This window comes from Fistularia commersonii, chromosome 18 (assembly GCF_037954325.1).
Source record: "Fistularia commersonii isolate RoL2024-O1a breed Wild chromosome 18, RoL_Fcom_v1.0, whole genome shotgun sequence".
Lineage (NCBI taxonomy): Eukaryota > Metazoa > Chordata > Actinopteri > Syngnathiformes > Fistulariidae > Fistularia > Fistularia commersonii.
The window spans coordinates 16723376-16741326 of record NC_141301.1 but is presented as its reverse complement, the minus strand read 5'-3'; the positions used below and the strand labels follow the sequence as shown (position 1 = coordinate 16741326).

The 17951-nt window shown below is 50.9% G+C and overlaps 3 protein-coding genes across 5 annotated transcripts; 1 reads left to right on the top strand and 2 right to left on the bottom strand.

The window, feature by feature from the left end:
- The first annotated feature begins 74 nt into the window (after positions 1–74).
- Positions 75–3406, top strand: LOC147224615 (uncharacterized). Its single transcript, XM_086164472.1, has 5 exons — positions 75–311; positions 422–515; positions 2008–2154; positions 2755–2850; positions 3209–3406. The coding sequence occupies exons 1-5, from the start codon at positions 189–191 to the stop codon at positions 3349–3351; spliced, it is 603 nt and encodes a 200-aa protein (XP_086020598.1). The 5' UTR covers positions 75–188; the 3' UTR covers positions 3352–3406.
- LOC147224614 (ras-related protein Rab-34-like) lies at positions 3396–11959 on the bottom strand. Of its 3 annotated transcripts, none has more exons than XM_086164465.1 (11): positions 11391–11959; positions 10495–10586; positions 10333–10424; positions 9811–9879; positions 7314–7415; positions 7072–7136; positions 5073–5124; positions 4910–4991; positions 4472–4562; positions 4292–4399; positions 3396–4221 (listed from the first exon to the last, which is right to left on the bottom strand). In XM_086164465.1, the coding sequence occupies exons 2-11, from the start codon at positions 10567–10569 to the stop codon at positions 4157–4159; spliced, it is 801 nt and encodes a 266-aa protein (XP_086020591.1). In that variant the 5' UTR covers positions 10570–10586; positions 11391–11959; the 3' UTR covers positions 3396–4156. The 3 variants fall into 3 exon arrangements, with proteins under 3 accessions (XP_086020591.1, XP_086020592.1, XP_086020594.1); XM_086164466.1 differs by having other exon boundaries at positions 10495–10589; positions 11391–11696; XM_086164468.1 differs by having other exon boundaries at positions 9811–9876; positions 11391–11696.
- On the bottom strand, positions 11798–17321 carry tlcd1 (TLC domain containing 1). Its single transcript, XM_086164469.1, has 4 exons — positions 16795–17321; positions 15224–15306; positions 13625–13707; positions 11798–13545 (listed from the first exon to the last, which is right to left on the bottom strand). The coding sequence occupies exons 1-4, from the start codon at positions 16998–17000 to the stop codon at positions 13147–13149; spliced, it is 771 nt and encodes a 256-aa protein (XP_086020595.1). The 5' UTR covers positions 17001–17321; the 3' UTR covers positions 11798–13146.
- Between the last annotated feature and the right edge of the window lie 630 nt (positions 17322–17951).

Sequence of the window (17951 nt, the reverse complement as noted above, 5' to 3'; positions counted from 1 at the left end):
TCGTCTGACACGGCGGGCTTGCGATCAAGCCGGCCCCTCCTCCTCCTGCCCAGTAGGCGGGAATCCAAGCTGAACCTCAGTGTCGCCGACAGGCCCCTCCCGCCCGGGGGCCGCCAGGCGGGCCGAGCGCCCCCCGGCTCCATCACAAGGCTTTCTCTGTCTGGCGGCTCGGAGAAAGACCTTTTCCGATGGACGTGCTGGCCGTCCCTGCGGACCCCCGTAGGGGATGGTACCTCGCTCTCATGGCCCCCAACACGAAAGGACCGAGGTTTGCCTGGCTGGACCCCTCCAGACTTTACTGCAACGCACAGGTGGGCTTCGAGGGGCCGCGCCCCCAGATCCGCGGTCCGTTTCTAGATCGGCGGTGTCTCTGTCAGTTCTGCTCTGCGAACCCTCCTCTGTGACTTTGCACCCGATGCAGGCCCTCGCAGACTGTGTCAAAGACCTCGTGCAACCGTTTCCGAGTGACAGCGTCGACGTCGTAGCCGGAATAGATGCGATGGGATTCATTTTAGGTAAACTGTCTCGCTCTGCCGTAAGTACACTGGCATGCCTTCTTGTGTCTCCACTTTGAAAACAGAGGGATTCTACTCAGATAGCACGTTGGAGCATGTGTGTGTCTTACAATGTCTGGACTCACCCGGATTCCGACGCTTGCTGTGGTCGGGCCGGCCCGATAGCTTCATTTGAAAAACGCGGAGTTTGTGTCCTGCGTCCCGGGGGGATGGAGCGCACGTGCAAAGAGTAACAAATGCAAGTGGCATTAAATAAAAGTAAAAACAAACGGGCGACACCAAAGCGAAGCTCAGGCTGGGGCTGAACACACGCCTCAGCCGCGGATCCAAAAAAAGAGCGAAACTATAACCAGGCTGAAAGGCAGATGAACCTCCCCGCGCAACCCGAGACACATGAGAAGGACGGCAGGTGGTCGCGTGAAGCCGCCCAGCGGCACGGGGCCCTCGCCGAGGAAGGAAGGTCAAACTCCCGAGACGTGTCGTCCACCGGTCAGACTCTGAGCCTCAGAGGGATTCTTCAGACTGTCTTACAGAAAATGTCTGCGGTGACTTTTGCTTACTTTTCACAAACAAAGAGGTTCCAAGAGGTTCCTTACTTATCTCGTGAGACTTGAGAACTTTCTCTTTCTGAGGCCAGTGAACATCTCCAGCCTTGGAATTCAGCCAGAGCGCCCGTCTGCTTCCTTCCTTTCTGGGCTCTCATGGAGACTCACATTTGACTCGTACCATTGAGGCCAAGCTCGGGGTTGTGGAGCACCGCTAAGAAGCCCAAAGCAGCCTCTCATAAGTAAGGCCATTGTTTGGTTGTTCTGGCCGTCCAGGCAGCGCCCGGCAAAGAGCGCAGCCCAGAAAGAGCTCTTTTCTCCTCGCCCTTCCTTTAAAGCAACCGTTTGGTTGGGCGCGCACCAACTGAGCGCGTCCGATCTCGGCATCACATACCGGGTAACCTAAGCCGCTGCTAAACTTGGATTTCAAGTTGGCATCTTCAGTGATGTAACATAGTCATCTGGGCTTCAGGGTTCTCTGCAAACACTGCTCCAATTCAAATGTATGTTAACAAAAGTCACAGCCACTTCCAAGCGTGGCGTTCATAGTAAAGGACGAAGGCTGTGACGCGAATGCGTGCCGGGTGCCTTCCAAAGACCTGGCCGTGGCCGTGCCGCCCCATAATAATAACAATCAAGTGCAAATTAGCAGTGAAGGGCACTGTGACAGTAAACTGTGAGGTGAGATGTACAAAGTTCATGCAGACACACACAGATATATGACGGCATGAAAGAGTAGCAGCAGAGGTTTTTGTCGCTGTTTTTTTTTTGGTCCAGTAAGTTAAGAGTTAGTGTCAGAAGTGTGAAAATGCTCGGAGCGACCGCAGTGTGGCGTTCACATCAAATGCATTTGATGTCTGTTGACAGTTTCTACCTACCGAGACCGGCCTCAGTAGGTTGTCTAAGTTGTCCTCTGAGTCGCTGGTGACTGTGGTCCTGTCTTGCAGGGGCCTCCATCGCCACCACCTTGGGGAAAGGGTTCCTGGCCATACGCAAAGCAGGACACCTGTGTGTGAGGACTCACAACCAAAACTACAGCGATTACTCCGGCATAGAGAAGACAATGGAGGTCAGACAGGACGTACTCAGACCAGGTTGATCTTCTTCTTCCCTTTGACGCCGTGTGTTTCGTTAGCCCGGCTAATGATTGAGCGCTAATATTCCACAGCTCGAAGCTGAGCAGAGACGCTTACCAGTGAGAATGGGAGGCATCTAAAGAGCAAAGTCGAACCCGAGGGTCAGGGCAGGTGTTCGTTCTTTCGCCTGAACAACCCACGCTCATCCTGGTACATCTGACTTAACCCCAGACAGTTTGGCAACCAGGAAAAGAAAGAACTTTATGTTAACTGGATGTTAGAGGATGACTCTGGTAGGAGAACATGTCAGAACAACCAGACAAACCTAGAACCGTAAGCTTAATGACGCTACATGAAGCCAATCAGAGCAGCCTGAAGTTTGCTTATGTCCTTTCAACCAGCGCCACCTACTTTCGGCGGGGCCTCACTGCAGGAGGAGACGAGGATCTGAAGCTGATTTACAATAAAACTGACCTAATTAGTTACAAGAAACCTGCCTTATAAGGAATCCACTTCATTAGGCATCTGGTCAAATAAAAATCTACTTTATAAGACAGCGTTGTGACCAAGTTACGTTAGAAGAAATCACTAAATGCTGACGCACTCGGCCCCCTGCAGGTGTGAGGGTGCTGCTGGTGGACCAGTGGATTGAGACCGGAGGCACCATGAAGGCCGCCATCCAGCTGGTGGAGCGTCAGGGCGCCACAGTCGGAGGTCAGTATAAAACCGACGTGTTTCGTTCAGGGTGGCGCAGTGGCGAGGGCCTCCATCTCAACGCAAGGAGGTCCCTGCTTGGATTCCCCCGGGAGGGAGGCTTCCTGTGTTCTCCCTGCGTCTGGGTGGGGTTCTGCCTTCGGTCTAAAAAACTGCGGGAGGTTCGTCGGAGATGCCGGGTTACCCAGATCTGCAAATGAGGTGAAATGTTGTAAACGTCCTGGTCCTGCGACCGACCGGTCCGAGGCAAACGCCCCCTCTCGGCCAATGACGACGCAGATAGGCTCCGCCCCAGGTGCAGGATGAGCGCTGCAGATAACAAATGACTTACTTTATGGTACGTGACCTTCTGCCGCAGGTGTAGCCGCCGTGGCCATCGAGAACACTGAAGGAGGCAAGTGGATTAAGGAGAACTACAAATGTTCTCACTGCATCCCCGAGGAGCTCCAGAGCCAGATCGATCAGAAGCACCTGGAGTCCTTCAAAAACTTCCACCGCTGAGACAGTTTTTCCTGACTTATGAAAAGGACACACACGCTATCTCATGTGGCATCATCTGATGGATTTTAATAACTGTCATGAAACTCAGTAACTCTCAAACATTTTAATGTTGTTTTTAAAAACAACTTGAGTGTAAAACCACGTCAGACTAAGTCTATAAAACACACACAGAAAAGAAAAGAGGAGCAGAGGAGCCAAACTCTATCCGTGAGGCATAAATTAAACTGCCAGGGCCCGTCTGCACCTGCACCTGCATCTGCACCTGCATCTGCACCTGCATCTGCAGGCGGCTCCACAGCGTGCCATCAAAAAGTCCAGGCGGGTCTTTATGGAGCAGAAGGAGAGCATTATTTGGATACAACATATTTGGGAAAACTATAATACTTCTTGGCTGGCGCATGAATACAGACCGACCGAGGCGTTGGACACACTTCATTTCCGACAGTTAACCCACAACAAGCCTCTGAGCTACAAAGAAATACAAAATGAAAAAAAATTGAACGTTTTAAAAAGGTTTTGTAAGACAACTTCCATTGTCGGTTGCATTGCAGGCCGAAGCGGCAAACGCTCAGACGTCCTCCTCGTCAACCATGTTAAAATCGTAAAGTCATTCTTTGGCACGGCGTCACCAGCAGCGGGTCATTTTGTGTAATTGCCGTTCCAGAGCGCTGAGCCGAGGAAGGCCGCAAAAACCCACATCCTGTGAGGAAAATACTTTCCAGGCCTGGAAACCCTGGAACCAAACATGTTCTGAGGCGTTGGTGCTGTTCCTCCTCCCACGGGCAGGATCCAGCGGCGGGCCGTCCTACGAGCAGCAGGCCTGCTTCTTCCTGGCTGCGGCGTACGCGTTGCTGGAGTTGCTGTTGATTCCTGAGGGACCACAGACGGGCGTGAAGTTCTCTGTGGTTTTCGCCGTCCAAGAAATTACTCGTATACTCACGGACGACGTCCCCGATCTGCCTCGTCCCGCTTTTCTCCAACTCCGCGAGAACATTGGTCTCGAACGCCAGAGAGGCAACGCGGAAGAAAAACTCCTTCACGTTTTCTCCTGCGGGATAAACGCATCAACCGCTGGACCTTCTGGCTGGATGTGCATTTAACATCTCAACCATGTTCTCACCTGTGAGGGACGACAAAGCCCAAAACTCTGCTCGCATCTCCTGGGCTAGCTTGATAGCATCTTTCTCCATCAAAGCATACTGAGCTGGAGACTGGAGAAGACCACGCAGACATCAGGAATGGCAGCAAACAGGAAGGGTGAATGTCTGTGTGTGTGTGTGTGTGTGCGCAGCATTCTGTAAGCAGCACTTCAGACTGGCTCCTCCAACCCAGGGAATAAGAACATCAACAAGCCACGTTCAGAAGGTCAGACTTCATCGTACCAAACACACACACACACACACACACACACACACACACACACACACACACACACACACACACACACACACACACACACACACACACACACTTTGCAGGAAAAAAAACTTGCACTAGTCAGTGAGTGTAGAATTTAGAACCCTAACCCTAACCCGGTCGCCGAGCACAGAATACACACACTCAGGTCCTTCTTTGTGCCGACCAGAAACAGCTGAACACTCGTGGGGTCATTTTCATTCAGAGCATCTTCGAGCCACTGCCTGGAGACACGTGGAGACACATGGACGACCATCAGTTCAGAGACAAGAACAACTGCAATAACTCTCAGCGAATCTTCTCACCTTGTGTTTCCTAGAGACGCAACGTTGTTCACGTCAAACACAATGATCACCACTGAAAGAGACGTTCTGGGTTAGTTAACCTTCTCTAACCAGGATTGACCAAGTAGAGGAGGATAGTTGACCTTAACCTTCTCCAGTTGGATCTCCTGAGCTTCTGCCACCTTGAGGATGATGGAACGTGACTACTGTAAAAAAGTCCTGCGCCTGAGCAGACTCTATGCTGACCTGGTTGGACACCAGGTCTAAGATGTTAACATTCTACAAACGTCTTCTGACTGTGTTCTCTATTGTGTGCAGTTGCCATGTAACTGTGTTACCATGGTAACAACTATACAGCCTCTCTGTGTGGCCCTGACAGGTCATACACACACACACAAACACACGCACAAATGCTCGCACGCGCACGCGCGCACGCACACACACACACACACACAGGCACAGGCACAAATGCTCGCGCGCGCACAAACTTACGCGCACACACACACACACACACACACAGGCACAAATGCTCGCGCGCGCACAAACTCACATACACACAACATGGTTCACAGCCCCCCCACTACTGATATCAAAGCTTCCCTTCCACCGCAGACCCTTTGTTCATCTACTATGACATCATAGTTTCTATGGTTACGTCACTGTCTCCTGTCTCACGTCACCGCAAACCTTTGTCTTCTCCACTAACCTTTGACATCACCGCTAACCCTCTGACATCACAGCTAACCTTTGAAATCACCCCTTACCTGATATCAACAATAACCTCTGGCCTCACCGCGAACCCTCTGACATCACAGCTAACCCTCTGAGATCCGGCTAACCATCGGACATCATTGCTAACCTGACATCACTGTCAGGTTCAGCGGGTTACCCCTCTGACATCCCCGCTAACCTTCTGACATCACCCCTTACCTCTGAGATCACCGCTAACCTCTGACATACATTCACATTCACCCTCCCTGTTCGCTAACCCAACATCACCGCCAACCCCTGATACTAACCCTATGACATGACGAATAACCCTCTGACATGACAAATCACAAATCACCCTCTGACATCACCGCTAACCTCTGACATCGTGGCTAAACCTGACACTACGGCAAACCTCTGGCATCAACGCTAACCCTCTGACATCACCGCTAACCCTCTGACATCACCGCAAACCCTCTGACATCACCCCTAACATCACCGCTAACCCCTGACATCACCGCTAACTCCTGACATCAGTCCCTTACCTGACATCACCGCAAACCCTCTGACCTCACCGCTAACCCTGACATTACCGCTAACCCCTGACATCACCCCTCACAAGACATCACTGCTAACTTCTGACATCGTCGCTAAACCAGACATTACCGCAAACTTCTGGCATCAACGCTAACCCTCTGACATCACCGCTAACCCTCTAACATCAGCCCTAACCCCTGACATCACCGCTAACCCCTGACATGAGAATGAGAATAACTTTATTTATCCCGAAGGAAATTGTTGTGCCAGAGTTTCAAGTAAAAAACATAACAGTAATAGATAATAGTAGAAAGGAGGAAGAATAAGAAATACAATGAAATATGAATTGTCTTAACTGTTAATTGTAACTAAAAAGATTGAAGACATCAGCCCCTTACTTGACATCACCGCTAACCCTCTGACATCACCGCTAACCCCTGACATCACCCCTCACCAGACATCACCGCTAACCTCTGACATCGTCGCCAAACCTGACATTACCGCAAACTTCTGGCATCAACGCTAACCCTCTGATATCATCCCTAACCCCTGACATCACCGCTAACCCTCTGACATCACCACTAACCCTCTGAGGTCACCAAACGCTGACTTGAGATAGACTGCAGGAGGGAGGTTCACGTTAAATGTTTATCTTCTGAATAAAACACTTTATGCCATTAGTAAGCATATTAACCATTAATATGACTACAAAGACTGGAGACCTTTAAAGGACAATCTTAAGTTCTCAGCTGAAGAGAACATCCATGGCTCTCACCCTGGGCTCCTCTGTAGTACGTAGATGCGATGCACTTGAACCTCTCCTGGCCTGCAGTGTCCCACCTGGGACCAGGAGCAGAGAACACTCATCATCGGGTGGACATACGGCGACAAGGCCAGATGAAGGCAACATGACAGCGAGAAGAAAGCGAGCTAAAGGCAAGTTGAGGGCAAGATGAAAGGGGTTGAAGGTGAGAAGATGGCGAGAAAGCGTCAGGAAGACGGCGAGCGGAGACTCACAGCTGCAGGCTGAAGGGAACGCCCAGGACTTCGAAGCGCTCCATCTCAAAATCCACGCCGATCGTAGCTTTGTAGTTCTTATCGAAGACGTCTTTGCAGAACCTGGAGACAGAAGAGTCGGCACGTTGATCTCGGTCTTAGAACGCCGAACACCACGAGGAGCACCTCAGGTTCTAAAGGGAGCTGAGACCTTTGACAAACAATTGCTTATTTCTGATATTTCCAGCATGAAGGTCTGGAGGTGAAGAAGGACACCAGGTGTTTGGATTCACATGTAGTGTTCTCCATGTGTCTAGATTGACATGTAGTGTTCTCCATGTGTCTAGATTTACATGTAGTGTTCTCCATGTGTCTAGATTCACATGTAGTGTTCTCCATGTGTCTAGATTAACATGTAGTGTTCTCCATGTGTCTAGATTAACATGTAGTGTTCTCCATGTGTCTAGATTTACATGTAGTGTTCTCCATGTGTCTAGATTCACATGTAGTGTTCTCCATGTGTCTAGATTAACATGTAGTGTTCTCCATGTGTCTAGATTCACGTGTAGTGTTCTCCATGTGTCTAGATTCACATGTAGTGTTCTCCATGTGTCTAGATTAACATGTAGTGTTCTCCATGTGTCTAGATTCTCATGTAGTGTTCTCCATGTGTCTAGATTCACGTGTAGTGTTCTCCATGTGTCTAGATTCACGTGTAGTGTTCTCCATGTGTCTAGATTCACATGTAGTGTTCTCCATGTGTCTAGATTAACATGTAGTGTTCTCCATGTGTCTAGATTCACATGTAGTGTTCTCCATGTGTCTAGATTCACATGTAGTGTTCTCCATGTGTCTAGATTCACGTGTAGTGTTCTCCATGTGTCTAGATTCACATGTAGTGTTCTCCATGTGTCTAGATTAACATGTAGTGTTCTCCATGTGTCTAGATTCACGTGTAGTGTTCTCCATGTGTCTAGATTCACATGTAGTGTTCTCCATGTGTCTAGATTAACATGTAGTGTTCTCCATGTGTCTAGATTCTCATGTAGTGTTCTCCATGTGTCTAGATTTACATGTAGTGTTCTCCATGTGTCTAGATTCACGTGTAGTGTTCTCCATGTGTCTAGATTCACATGTAGTGTTCTCCATGTGTCTAGATTCACATGTAGTGTTCTCCATGTGTCTAGATTCACGTGTAGTGTTCTCCATGTGTCTAGATTCACATGTAGTGTTCTCCATGTGTCTAGATTCACGTGTAGTGTTCTCCATGTGTCTAGATTCACATGTAGTGTTCTCCATTTGTCTAGATTCACATGTAGTGTTCTCCATGTGTCTAGATTCACGTGTAGTGTTCTCCATGTGTCTAGATTCACATGTAGTGTTCTCCATGTGTCTAGATTCACGTGTAGTGTTCTCCATGTGTCTAGATTAACATGTAGTGTTCTCCATGTGTCTAGATTCTCATGTAGTGTTCTCCATGTGTCTAGATTTACATGTAGTGTTCTCCATGTGTCTAGATTCACGTGTAGTGTTCTCCATGTGTCTAGATTCACATGTAGTGTTCTCCATGTGTCTAGATTAACATGTAGTGTTCTCCATGTGTCTAGATTCACATGTAGTGTTCTCCATGTGTCTAGATTCACATGTAGTGTTCTCCATGTGTCTAGATTCACGTGTGATGTTCTCCATGTGTCTAGATTCACATGTAGTGTTCTCCATGTGTCTAGATTAACATGTAGTGTTCTCCATGTGTCTAGATTCACGTGTAGTGTTCTCCATGTGTCTAGATTCACATGTAGTGTTCTCCATGTGTCTAGATTAACATGTAGTGTTCTCCATGTGTCTAGATTCTCATGTAGTGTTCTCCATGTGTCTAGATTTACATGTAGTGTTCTCCATGTGTCTAGATTCACGTGTAGTGTTCTCCATGTGTCTAGATTCACATGTAGTGTTCTCCATGTGTCTAGATTCACATGTAGTGTTCTCCATGTGTCTAGATTCACGTGTAGTGTTCTCCATGTGTCTAGATTCACATGTAGTGTTCTCCATGTGTCTAGATTCACGTGTAGTGTTCTCCATGTGTCTAGATTCACATGTAGTGTTCTCCATTTGTCTAGATTCACATGTAGTGTTCTCCATGTGTCTAGATTCACGTGTAGTGTTCTCCATGTGTCTAGATTCACATGAAGTGTTCTCCATGTGTCTAGATTAACATGTAGTGTTCTCCATGTGTCTAGATTCACATGTAGTGTTCTCCATGTGTCTAGATTCACATGTAGTGTTCTCCATGTGTCTAGATTAACATGTAGTGTTCTCCATGTGTCTAGATTCACATGTAGTGTTCTCCATGTGTCTAGATTCACATGTAGTGTTCTCCATGTGTCTAGATTAACATGTAGTGTTCTCCATGTGTCTAGATTCACATGTAGTGTTCTCCATGTGTCTAGATTCACATGTAGTGTTCTCCATGTGTCTAGATTAACATGTAGTGTTCTCCAGACTTTGCTCCAGGTCTCACCTGTTGATCAGGCAGGTCTTCCCCACGGCCAGATCCCCCACAACAATGACCTTGGATATTTTGAACCTGCTGAGGAGACCAAACCACTTGAATGATAGGAGAGCATGCGTGCGTGCGTGCGTGCGTGTAAGGTAAACTTTATTGATCCCCAAAAAAGGGGAAATTCTTTTGTCACAGCAGTGTGACAGATTATAAGTGTCAAATAAATATGAATGTAAATACAAATAGAGAGACAATTAAGGAGTCAATTAGAAAAGCCAAAAGACATCCACAAATAAATAGACAGCAGAGAGAACAACAACAAGGACAAGGAGGACAGCAAGGTGAAGGTAAACAACCAAAACTGACATTAACAGCGACAATAACAATAAGAATAAAAAAAATAAACAAAAAAAGCAGGAAGCAAGTGGGCTGAAACCAACAGGATACACAAAGAACAGAGTTAGGGCATGACACATGAATGAATGTGTGTGTGTGCTTGTGTGTGCTTGTGTGTGTGTGTGTGTGTGAGCCCGCACTCACCCCACGGTGCCGGTGCGTTGCTCCTGGCAGGCTGTCTTCACCTTGCTGTGGAAGTCGTCCTCGGTGTGGAGCGCCGCCTCCGTCCTGTAACACTGGGGTGAGGTTGGAGGTGAGGGATCTGCAGGAGGTGAGGCCTTCAGGAGGTCCAGGTGGAGGTCCTACCTGCGGGAGCCGGGCCAAGACTCGGTCCCTCCGGACCGGAGGCAGGACACTCATGCCTGGGACTCGAACCGACATCCAGCCTCGGGGGGGGGCTGCTTGGGAGGGGACACTTGTAAGTTGATGGTGTGTGTGTGTGTGAGTGTGTGTGTGTTCGTATGTGTTTGTATACTATAACAGCCTTTGAAGGTGGAGACGGCTCTCCAGGATGCCTCAGAGATGAAGATTAACACACTTGGTGTCTGCTGGGTTAAAGGTGGTCACCAACTGATCACCTGATCAATGATCGGCTGGTTATTGACACGAGGTCCCTACTATCATCAATCAAAACAGACCGTGGGTTATTGATTTGCTCCGGAACTGGATTCCATATTAGATTTCTGAAGGATCAATGGGCTCAAAGTGTTGGCCTCCTCACAGTGACGGGAAGCAATCAGAACCACGTGTTTCACCATTTCTGGATCCACAAGTGTTTCCAAGGTTACACACCCGTATCCCCCCTTTCTCCTCACACGCCCGCGCACGCGCGCGCGCGCACACACACACACACACACACACACACACACACACACTCACACTCACACTCACACTCACACTCACACACACACTCACACACACACACACACAACTTTCCTTCGGTGAGTCACAGAGTGCAGGCCCCCGGAAAGTACCGGGAAGGGTCCCGGTTGTTCCCGGTCCGCCGGGCTCCGTCTAAAACCGTTGCTATCGGTAAAGAGTCCGAGCCGCCTTTTAGTGCTTCGTTTCCAAGAGACGACAAACGGTCGGAGGAGGAGGAGGAAGAGGAGGAGGAGGAAGAAGAGGAGGAGGAGGAGGAGGAGGAGGAGGAGGAGGAGGAGGAGGAGGGCGGCGGTGTCGAGCGGGTGTCTGAGAAGAGATACCTTCCCTCCTTTATCTTCTTTTTCTTCTTCTTCTCCTTCTTCGGTCTGCTCGTATCGTCGGGTTTCCGGTGATTTGTTAAGAAAGAGTTGGGTTCGTCAGCTGGAGCGGGACCTCCAGGAGCTCTTCTTCCTCCTGCTGCTCCTGCTGCTCCTGGTGCTCCTCCTCTTCCTCCTCCTCCTCTTCTTCCTCCGCTGACTCAGATCCCCGCGTTCTTCTTTCCACGTTGTTCCTCGGCTCTGCCCTCCGCCGCTCCCTGCTGGAGGACGGAGGGACTACCGGCCGACACCATTTGTGTGTGTGTGTGTGTGTGTGTGTGTGTGTGTGTGTGTGTGTGTGTGTGTGTGTGTGTGTGTGTGTGTGTGTGTGTGTGTCTCCTAGGACAGGACACACAGAGCTGTGACACGTCTAGCTGCAAAACTTTATTGAGACATCCTTGTGAATCTGGTTTTCGAGGCAAAGGCACTTCTGGAAAGAACTGAACGTCCTCTCTGGGCTTTTGTGTGGAACCGTGGTTTCAGAGGGCAGGTCATCGGGCGTGTCTTGGCATCTGCGTGATCCTTCACCCCCGTTCAGAGTCTAATAGGAAGGCGCATCTGAGTATTGACAAAATGTCAGTAGAACCAAATATCTCAATCCAGAGTTGGCAATTCAATATCTGGAACAAAAAGCAGGTAAAAGTAGTGGAGTTCTGCCACCGAGGTCCGGGATGCTGTAAGAGTCTGAACATTTTGCGGCGATTGTGTTTCCGCAGCAGCCGGTCTCCTCGGCCGTCCTGCGCCCGTGAGCGGCGTCACGCGGAGAAGCTGCTTTCACACTGTCGCCTGCAAACCGGGTCGAACCTCCAGGCGGTTGCAGCGGAGGGATCTTCGGGCCTCAGTGTCCTCTCAGCGTCCTCTGCCGTCCTTGGCCGGGAGGGAAGCGAAGTCGCGTATCTTCGGCCGCCCGTTTGCCTCGGCGCCGGCCTCTATGCTAAGCTAAGCTAAGCTAAGCAAGCAGCACGATACGGGCTCCGTTCTGCATCTTTCAAAGCATTTCAAGACGGATTAGACAGAAGCCCTCCAGAGCTCTAATGTGCCTCGTCCTCGCTCAAGGACACGATGCCAGGGCCGCTTCTCCCATAATGAAAGATCGGGCGGTCGGTTTAAAAACCAAATCCGAAGCCGTGTCGGCGGAAGAAGAATTATCGTCCGGCAAGAGAGCGAAGCGCGCGTTCTCCAAACGCGACCCTGCAGCGGTTGGAGGGCAGAAGAAGCAGAGGAGCGCACGATGCAAACGATGCGCCGATGCCGACGGGACCTGCTGCTTCTTCAGCTGTTTGTCCACAACGGAAAACTAGTTGAGGAGTTTGACAAGTTCGACATTCTGCCGTCTTTGATGATAACGTCCGGAACTTGAAGATGTGGTAACTCATCATCCTGAGCTCAGCCGAAGCGAGGACACAGGCTGCCTCGGCACACAAAGAGTTAACAAGCGTGGTCAGATGAGGGTTCAGAGCGGCAGAGGAGAGGCTGCACGTCCACGCAGGCATGTGGTGGAGCTGCGTGACAACAGAGGAACCTGACGTCACAAGAGATGCCTTCAGTCACGGCAAGTGAGTGTGTGTGTGTGTGTGTGTGTGTGTGTCTGCGTGTGTGTGTGTGTTTTGTGCGCGTGCGGGTGTGTGTGTGTTTGTGTGTGTGTGAGAGAGTTAACTCCTCCCTCACTAAAGGAATAGTAGAAGAGGAGCCGGGTGCAGGTTTGAAGGTCCCATCGAGGTCAATCACTGAGGAACTTCTTGGAGTCTGGGACCCCATTGTGAGCGCGGCGGCTCGCGCCCCGGGAGAAGAAGTCGGCGCGGAGCAAACGGTAAAAGTAAACCAGGATCATGACGTTCATGGAGATCATGGTGGCCAGGAAGTACCCGCCGTGCTCCAGCCAGGAGTAGTTCTTCACGATGTACCAGGTGAGGTAGAACTGGGTGCAGAGACGGAAAGTGACGAAGGTGAAGAGGTTGGCCACTTTGTTGACGTAGAACGTGGGGGAGGCTTGAGCGCCGGCCAGCTTCAGCATCAGCCTCAGGTGGAGGGTGACGCTGTTGACCTCCACGAACAGAGCCACGACGGCACCGGCCACGTACAGCTGGGTGAGGAGGGCGTACAGGAAACAACAGATCACCTGCGGAGGAACGCAAACACGTCTGCTGCCAGGTAACCGCCTTTGGTCTGCGGGTGGTTCTGTTTCTCATTCATCTTACAAACACGTGATGGAGTAGGAACTCCCAGGAAGCTCTGGCGTGTCCCGTCAGGATAATGTCTCCTGCATCTTGCACAAAGTATCCTGAGGGGGGAGGGAAAACAAGTCAGTTCTGATCTTCAGACTCTCACCTCAGGCGGCCCGTCCATAGTCGAAGGTCAGCTGTGCGGCAGCTGGTTCCTCTGAGGGTTCCTCTGAGCAAGCAGACTGCCGCTCCAATTCATCGTCCGGCCTTTTAATGCCCGAGGGACGATGATTCCCGCGAACACATTCTAGTGCTATCTGCGCTCAAGCATTAGCTTAGCACAACCCTGGATCCTGAACTAGAACCAACGCTCGGCGGACGGTCACCGACGAGAATCAGCGGGGCCGCAGTTCACAAACGGTTCGGGATTCTTACGTCCAAAGCGAGACGCGATGTCGACGCCGACGGTTCCGCGTCAAACGCCGAGGGCGGAGAGCTGTGAGTAAACTGACCGAAGACCGACGCGTTCCACGCACTCGAGTCCTTGTGACATCTGAGAGAGCGAGGATGATGGGAAGCAGTCCAGGGGAGGATCAGAAGACGAGGTATATTCCTGGATTGGAAACAACCCTCGCTCCCATTTCATTCAACTCTATAATTACATTTAAAGGAGCTGAAAATGATCATCTCATTTTTTATGTTTAAAAAAAACAACAAATATGTAGAAATTAATCCTGGAAAGAATACATCAATTAGAGTTTATATTCAAGCACATTACCATTCAATGAAACCCTCGGGGAGGAGAATAACCTGGATCTTATCTTTTCAGCACAAAATGGAAACATAAAGATGTTTTTTGAAAGGATTAAAGAAAATTCAAAGTATTTTATGCCTCGAGTCAACTTTTACAGAAAGAGACAAGTTGGCAGTGCATCGTCTTATCGAAAAGGACGCCTCATTTATCCGGGGGTATTTAAGTCAATCCAAGTCCTTGTGCACCTGGGAGGGAGTGGCAGGCGGTGGGAAAACAACCAGCACACACACACACACACATAGGCAGTGTGTTGAAGAACATGACCTCCAGTATCCCGGAGCTTCAGCCCCCCCGGTGGAGCTTGGGGCTGTGTGGCGTCGTTACAGCAAATCTCCACAGATTATTGTTTTCATGGTGACACAGAGATGCCTGAAAGACCTTCCGGTATCCATCCTGACCAAACTGGGGCGTCCCGGGGGGGCCACCCCGTGTCCATGGCGACGAAGGAGGCGGTTCTTTCTATAAGGAGGCAGTTTATTTCCACACCTGGGTGGAAGACAACACCTCCGTACACAAAACTCTGAAAATAAGACTCGTCTAACTGCACGTGGATACAATTTAGAATAAAATGTTTATAATCTGGCAGAGACTGCAGGAGGCCTCACACAGGCTTAACCTTCTCCAGGCAGATGTTGCAGATTTGCGACAGCCAAATATCAGATTTTTCCTGCAACTACAACTTAATTTGAGCCTGAGAGGGTTAAAGAAAGAATTTTACCAGTCCAGATCTGCATCATGGTTTCAGTGTGTGTGTGTGTGTGTGCGCGTGTGTGTGCGTGCGTGCGTGTGAGTGTGTATGAGGGAACGCTGCGTTCACTGACCTGTAGAGACGCAGACGAGCAGGTAGGATAGCGGGGTGTGGTAGGAGTGGATGTCTCTCAGGGTGTCGGGCCAGAGGGCCACACTGAGGAGGACACGATATGAGTGAGGGTCTGCTTGGAGGCTCAGGCTGGAGATAGAAGCCTCCTCCAAGAGCCAGGAGCTTTCCTGACCCCCAATTCACCTCGGAAGTTGCGATACTTTGTTTTATCATTGTTTCACTTCTTCATCTGACCGAAACATGGGAGGTTGCCCCGGGAGACGCCGGGACGCTTCCCTTTCTCTTGCCATTGTCTGCTTTTCAAAAACCCACAAACTTTCTTTCCAACAATTTGTCCATCGGCAAGTGACGAAAGCAGGTGCTTCCATCTGCACTGATTCAGAGGATTATTTAAAAGCGGCCTGAGAAAAAATGATGGTTTTGTAAAAGTTTCAAAGACCTTGAGCATCATAAAGGACTTATTGAGTGAGAAATGATACCTCATCTTCTTCATCTTCTTTGTGCTGCTCCCCGCTGGAGCCACAGCCAATCACCTGCCTCTATGCAACCCACAGCCAATCACCTGCCTCTATGCAACCCACAGCCAATCACCTGCCTCTATGCAACCCACAGCCAATCACCTGCCATCATCTCACTTCCTGTCCTCTTTCCCTCCATGTGTCATCCTCCTCTCAGGTCTTCCCTTCGACCTCCTGCCTACCAGCTCCAACCTCAGCATCCTTCTACCCAGATCTTCACCATCCGAGGTTGAACACCTCCCTGCTCGACGCCCGCCGGCCTCTGAGCGTGGGGTGGCTGCTCAGCCGGTGGAACGAGTCCTGGTTCATGAGGACAATCGTCATTCCCGATCGGCGTAAAGGCAGACGTTGGGTGTGGGGTTTAAAACTCCTCGGCTTGCTCTTCCTTCGGAGGTTCTCGTAGATATACGGCCGTCTACCATTCTGTACGTCGGCTTTGGGTACATTAAGCGGGTCTTTGCTCAGAACTTTTCTATGAAGTGAAAGTACTGGTGTACTTTTGGCGACTCTATTTGAAAGCCAATCAAAACACAAGTTGTTTCTGCTCTCCGGTCCCAGGATGAGGTTCTGGTGAGGACCTCTCTGGAGGCCCCGTCTCATCCGCCCGCAAACCTCGACTTTCTGCCGCGCAAGGAGGCCGAGCCCTTCCGGTGCCGCTTCTCTGCTGCCGGTGCGAGCGGACGAGTCACGGCGACGATGCCCCACCCAGGAACGGGCCCTGCGGTCGGGCAGGTTTTTCCGGTCCGTATCGGTCGGCTCGGTCTGGAGCGACGCGACGCGCTGACGGGGAGATTCCGCTTTTGCAAATCAGAGCTGAAGCAACAGAAGAAATGGGACCGTCATCCGCACACAGCGTGTGGTGTTTCTCTGGAAAATACCACTGTCTCCCCCTCACACTGCCTGGACATGCCCTTCTTCTCCCCTTCCTGCCTGTCACTGCTGCACACACACACACACACACACGCCCCTGCATCATGTGGACAGTGAATAGACAATAGTGCCCAGTGTGGATGCATGCGTGGATGAATGGACATACAGATGGAGGAAGCCTCACCAGGTCAAAGCCCAGGTCCCGGTCAGCACCGAGTGCACCATGGACACCGAGAGGTTCCTCCACTTCCAGGAGCGCAGCTGATCCTTCCTCACTGCCTCGGGCACCGGCAGCCTCTGCAGCAACCTGTGGACCACCCTGAAGACCAGAGAGAACAGCAGCACCGTGGGCCCCGGGTGCCTCTTCAGCGCCGCGGCCAGGGCCTCCATATTCTCCCCCTCTGTCTCACTGGGTGTCTGCTTCAGTCCTCGTCCTCCTCTGTCCGCACTCCCGCCTTCGGCGCCTGGGCCTGGAGAGGGCCAGTGGTCCGGGGCGGGGGTTGGAGTTCTCTGGTGTGAGGAGGACAACCCTGGGCCGGTTTCTTCTGTCTGTCTGTCTGTCTGTCTGTCTGTCTGTCTCTCTGCAGCTGCCGGCCGCCTCCTGCCTCGGACCTGCAGCGCAGTCCGGTATGGGTCGTCCCCGGAGCGGCCGTCACCGTTTCCCCGCCGCACCTCCTGGAGCTGCTGCTTCGCCCGGCCGCTGTGCTGCACTCGGCCGCGGGGAGTGTCGGAGGGGAGCGGCGTGGGTGGACTGGTGGGAGGTGCCGCCAGCGAACGCCACAGAAACGAGGAGGGGCAGATTTGCAACTCAAGAAAACAAAAGCATCCAGTGGAGCGACCGGGGAGGGACGAGAGGGTTCACACAGCGGCTGACCTTCTGTGCCTCCACCGGGACCTTCTGCGCACAAACAGTGTTCTACTGAGCTGCTTCCTGTTGAGGGGGCCGGCCCCGCAACCCTGCACGGCCCCCTCCTCTGCAACATACCTTAGCTGAGGAATCACCAGAGGCTGTCTGTGTGTGTATGTGTGTGTGTATGTGTGTGTGTGTGTGTGTGTGTGCGCGTGGCTCAAGTATAACAGCTGCTTTATGAGAAGAAAATATGTAAGAGGCTGCAAAACATCAAGGCGGGGCACTATCGACTACCATCTAGTACTATTAAGCACCATTTAGCACTATCGAGTACCATCTAGTATCAAATACTGTCTAGTACTATCGGATTCTACCGACGAGCGGCCCCGCACGCCAGCTTGAACCCGCCGACGGGTCCTTCCCAAATTGCTATACACTCTGATTCGAGCATTTGCCACTTCTAACGCTAACATTTAGAGCTTTTCGGCCGG

Bases quoted from the DNA above. Each gene is read 5' to 3' on its own strand.
- LOC147224614 (XM_086164465.1), bottom strand. From the start codon at position 10,569: ATGTCGGTTCGAGTCCCAGGCATGAGTGTCCTGCCTCCGGTCCGGAGG. The intron at 9,880-10,332 runs GTGAGTGCGGGC...TGGTCTCCTCAG, and splicing joins CAACGCACCGGCACCGTGGG to CAGGTTCAAAATATCCAAGG. The intron at 4,400-4,471 runs GTGAGAACATGG...TTTATCCCGCAG, and splicing joins GGCTTTGTCGTCCCTCACAG to GAGAAAACGTGAAGGAGTTT.
- tlcd1 (XM_086164469.1), bottom strand. From the start codon at position 17,000: ATGGAGGCCCTGGCCGCGGCGCTGAAGAGGCACCCGGGGCCCACGGTG. The intron at 15,307-16,794 runs GTGAGGCTTCCT...TGTCCTCCTCAG, and splicing joins GGGACCTGGGCTTTGACCTG to TGTGGCCCTCTGGCCCGACA. The intron at 13,546-13,624 runs GTAAGATGAATG...GTTCCTCCGCAG, and splicing joins TCCTACTCCATCACGTGTTT to GTGATCTGTTGTTTCCTGTA.
- LOC147224615 (XM_086164472.1), top strand. From the start codon at position 189: ATGGACGTGCTGGCCGTCCCTGCGGACCCCCGTAGGGGATGGTACCTC. The intron at 516-2,007 runs GTAAACTGTCTC...CCTGTCTTGCAG, and splicing joins TGCGATGGGATTCATTTTAG to GGGCCTCCATCGCCACCACC. The intron at 2,851-3,208 runs GTCAGTATAAAA...CTTCTGCCGCAG, and splicing joins TCAGGGCGCCACAGTCGGAG to GTGTAGCCGCCGTGGCCATC.